Source organism: Diaphorina citri, unplaced genomic scaffold (assembly GCF_000475195.1).
Source record: "Diaphorina citri unplaced genomic scaffold, Diaci psyllid genome assembly version 1.1 scaffold9, whole genome shotgun sequence".
NCBI lineage: Eukaryota > Metazoa > Arthropoda > Insecta > Hemiptera > Psyllidae > Diaphorina > Diaphorina citri.
In genome coordinates, this window is record NW_007377448.1 from 36043 (window position 1) to 40724 (window position 4682).

At 35.6% G+C, this 4682-nt stretch overlaps 1 protein-coding gene across 1 annotated transcript in view; it reads left to right on the forward strand.

Moving 5' to 3' along the window:
• Window positions 1-4682, forward strand: part of LOC103505168 (transmembrane protein 205) — a 21981-nt gene that overhangs the window by 12461 nt on the left and 4838 nt on the right. Inside the window, exon 3 of the mRNA XM_008469480.3 lies at window positions 1826-1983. Within this exon, the coding sequence (XP_008467702.1) occupies window positions 1826-1983 (158 nt within the window). The remainder of the gene's footprint in view (window positions 1-1825; window positions 1984-4682) is intronic.

Consider the following 4682-nt stretch of genomic DNA (forward strand, 5'->3'; position numbering starts at 1 on the left):
GGTGTTACTTTCTTCTTCTTCTTCTTCTTCTTCTTCTTCTTCTTCTTCTTCTTCTTCTTCTTCTTCTTCTTCTTCTTCGCTTTTTCCCATGTTCAGGTGGGGTCGGCGTTTGTCGTCGGCCTCTCAATCAGCTTTAGAGTGATCGCTTTGAGGCCAACTGGTTTTGGCTAAACAAAATTTTCCGTGTGGGATGCCCTTCGCACTCAACCTTCGCTATTGATATAGCGTGAGGAAATTTGGGCTAGTCTTCTCCCTGTTTATAGTCCCCTATTAGCTAGACGCTGATTTACTCTCTGTTTATAATCCCTCAGCCAGACTATAGGTGTTACTTTCTATAGTTCGGACTTTGAATACCTATATACAAGGTTACTAGGGAGTACCTAATATCAACTAATACATGCCAACATCTACGTATATTTACCTATACGTGGCTTGCACATACAGTCATTAAACAGTCATCAAGATACCTATAATAGTAGATATTATGTTCAGTTCACGGGTAAATGATAGAGTTATCTATAGTCACGAGATGAAACTTGATTTTCTGCTCCCAAACTTTATTCGTCTCGTAGATACCAACATAATTATATTCTATAGGTACCTATTTAACTCTACCAGATCTAAAGCAGAGTAGGTACATTGGTACATATACAGAGAAGTAGTAAAATTACTTCCAAGAATACTCGAAGTCGGTTCAATGACACAGTTTGGCAGTAAAAATTAAAAGTACTAGGTACCTACTTGATCTGAAGTAAAGATTACAAGCGCCACACGTTTTACTTTGGCGCCATACCGGTCTCTTTCATGACAACCAAACTGTAGGTACCTATAAGGATTTATTTTGATATGATAAAATGATTTAGAAGGTACCTTTGAAAATAATATCTACCTACATAATTATGTGGGAATGTGGGCAACTTCTCCTCCTCTTTTAATTTTCTGTGGGTACTCTAAACTCTAAAGAATCTAAAGATGATAATGAAACGAACACTTAAGTGTTGTAAAATTGAAATTAAACTCAGGGTCAAAGGGTTATAATTATGTATTAATAATTTTAATTAATTTTCATTTTTAATTAACTGGTGAGCATGTGGGAGTAACATATTCAAATCAATTCTACAGAGGTCAAATTCTTTTTTTATTGCCTTTTATAAAAATAGCTAGGTGGGTATCTATATCAATTAATTTAACATAAGTTTCTAAGGCCACGACGAAAAGCAATTCAGTAGAAATATTTATATATTATTATTAATTCCTACTATCGATTTCATTATTAAAATTAGTAACAGATTAGTAGTTGAATACATATGTATCTACCTAATAGATTCCTGAGAATTTTATTTAAATGAGTGGGTAGTAGGTAGGTACAATCTACAAATGAATAAAGGTATACTTGGTTAATCGTATTTTTCTATTTATAGCGTAGTAATAGAAAGGAATGGGTATGGTACCTAATGAGTTAGATTTATCATGCACGTTTTTCGACTCATGCAAAAATTTAATAAGGTACCTACCTATCTATTTTTACCTATCTAATTGTAGGTACATACCTACATAATAGGGAACATGGAACTACCTATTTAGATACGAGTAAGGTACATATTGTATTTTTCACACGTTAATCAAAGTGCAAAAAGTATTTAACTGGGTATTTTTTGTTTATTAAAAACGCCCTGCACCTAAGTTATTTTCGATTCAATTTGTTTTTCAATTTCCACTAAGTAATTCTAGGTAGCTATCTATACCCTACTATATTTATTGCTTTATTATTATATTTCAATTTGCATTATTCATTTTATCAATCTATTTTTGTTTGTTTTCACAGGGCTGTCTCTCTACTTCTCTTTGCCCAGGCACGCATTTGGTGAAGTCCAAAAGGTCCTGTTCCCCAAATACTTCAGCCTGAACAGTTTGCTGAGTTTGGTCATTCTAGTGCAGTTTGTACGAGTGCATCCACTGTGGGACCTCTACACCTACTTGCAAGTAAGTACATCTTGTGAAACTCTTCACAGTAAAAGTTGCTTGCCAGCATAGTTAGCTTGGTTGGTAGCGCGTCTACCTTGTAAGCGCCCGGGCTGATTTTATCGGATTTTAAATTGGATACGTAGGTACAATAATCTAGGGTACGGGTATTATGAAAACTAAATTATCATCACACCAATACATAACTAGAAAATTCCAACTTCTACATCAGTGATTCACAAACTGGGGTCCTCGGCCCCCGAGGGGGCGTGATTCCGTGAAGGACTTTGCAACCCGCGGGAAGATCACAAAAATATAGTAAAGGGGCCGAAAAGAATCGAAAAAAGGGGCCGCTTGGAAAAAAAAGTTTGGGAACCACTCTTCTAAATTACCGTAAACTGAGGTGACTTTGCACCACTTTTACTCAAATTTTTGGATACCTTGTTATAACTTTGCAACCAAATAGTTTTCAGCGTACATTAAACAATTTCTTTGTTCGTTCAAAACTCGGTGTAAAGTGATTGAGAACTAACTTTAATAGTACCTAAATAAATTCAGATCTTTTTAAAAATGGTCGGGAAAAGCGGTTTGCTTTAATAACCGCTAAACTTTAGCTTTAAATTTCAATAGTTTTAATTGTGTTTGAGTTTCGAGCCCTTCGAGGGTCCCCAAACTGTCAAAATAGGTATCAAAATGACAAATTTCACCAACGAGCTTTCAAATCTACAAGAAAAACAAACGGCGGAGCCCATCATCCAACCGGACCTGTCGAAACCGATCAGTGAAATGCTTAGACATCCGAGTAATATTAGCAAATACAACCAGTTTTCTAAATACAGACGGTTTCTGTTGAGGGCGCCTCCGCCCCAGACGAATGGAAATGAAGATCTTTCGGATGCCCCCATGGACATTCTAGCAGCCTCCACCGTTATCACCAGAGACGTTCTGGAGTTCTTTAGCAAACTATTCACAAGACTGTACCATTCTAGTTTTTTCAAGTAAGTTTACCTTTCATATTTACCTACCTACTCCTAACTTATCGCATGTGTTAAAAATATCAAGGGACTAAGAGACAATAGATAACTGTAAGGAACGGATGTGAACTTAAGGGTCCTCAAACATCAGTTAGGTTTCCGGATAAAAATCCAGTAAAATAGGACACCAACACCACACCTTTGAAATTAAAAAACTCGAATCCAAGTCAAACCTCAAATCCTTCTCTCATACTCAAAACTATTAGGTTCATCATGGAAAGATATAGTACATACGGTAAACCATATTGAAGAGGCAAGAATTTAAACAATCAAAGAAGTTCTTTAGAACAATGTCTAGTGAAAGGAATGTGGACGGTAGACTAGAATAGATGACATTCCGTTGTAAGGGGTCATAGGAACATTGATTGCTAAGTGGTTAACACCCATGTCAATATGCCTACCCGTATCTAAGTGGGTAGTACTATTAAAAAACTTTTCAATGTCTTCCAATCATGCAGACTTCATGTCGTTCACATAAGAGGTTCTACGTATTCTAAGGTAAGAGTTTGGGATAGAACCAGAAACTTCACTCCTGTTACAATTTTTTTGAGAAATAGAAAGTAATGAAGGTGATTTCAAGAGAGCTAGACAAAGTCACAGTACATCAGATACTGTGTAGGGACTTCTCGTACCAAAAGTTAGATACATACGAGTACTTATAACTTGAAAATCAAAGTAATATTCAGGAATCTTAATTCGTTCTGATGTTATGAAAGCTCAAGGACACACCTAAAGATGAAACAATGTCCGACTTGTACCTATTTAAAATACTTTAGGATTACTTCTTCATGATTTCCTTATTGTCAATTTAAAAAAGGGCGGAGCACTGACATTTTGATGGAATTCTAAATTCTAGTTAGGTGCTTATATGTGTAATAAAAGTTTACAATAAAATAATCCAAACAAGATTAATTTTTTCTCTTAGGTACTTGGGTACTTGGTTTGTTTTACTGTCACAACTCTCAAAGATGAGCTATAAAGACGTCGAATAGAAGTACCAATGTACTTCAAAATTATTATTTTCAATATTATTATCGGTACCTAAATCTACCTAATTCACTTCATTGATATGATAAGTGATTAAGTGGTAAATCCCTACACTTCTTACACCTACCCACGTTGGTATTGTGTGATCAATTAGATCCAAATTAACGACACTCTCCCTATGCTGCTGTTGTCAAATCGCTCTTCCGATTTCGTGATTCCGGATTATAAAGCTCATAATGATGACAATGTTTACAGGATGACCTAATGAGATGACATATTGAAGTTAGTCTCATTAGGACTGTAAATTACTTGGTATTTAAATTACTTGGTCTCATGCAACTGTAAATTACTTGGTATTTTTCTTTTGACGTAATGTTTTTTGCGTGATGATGCATCAATCAATTTGAACTTCCGGGGCAATTTGAGAACGATGATAGGATGACACTTTATTATGACGCGGGGAGTAGGTACACAATATGAGTACAGGGGGGTATTTCAAGAGGAACTTGGCTCTTAACAGTTAGCGACTGGTATAACGTAGGTTGTATAATGTATAGATATTATGGAGAAAAACATTGCGTGAATGAATATTAGTCTAACGTGCAAGGTGACGTGATTTTGACGTCAAAATAATGTGCGAAATACGAATTAGGTATTCTTTTGAAGAAGCTCTAGTCTTCCGAGTATTACGTGTTGTAT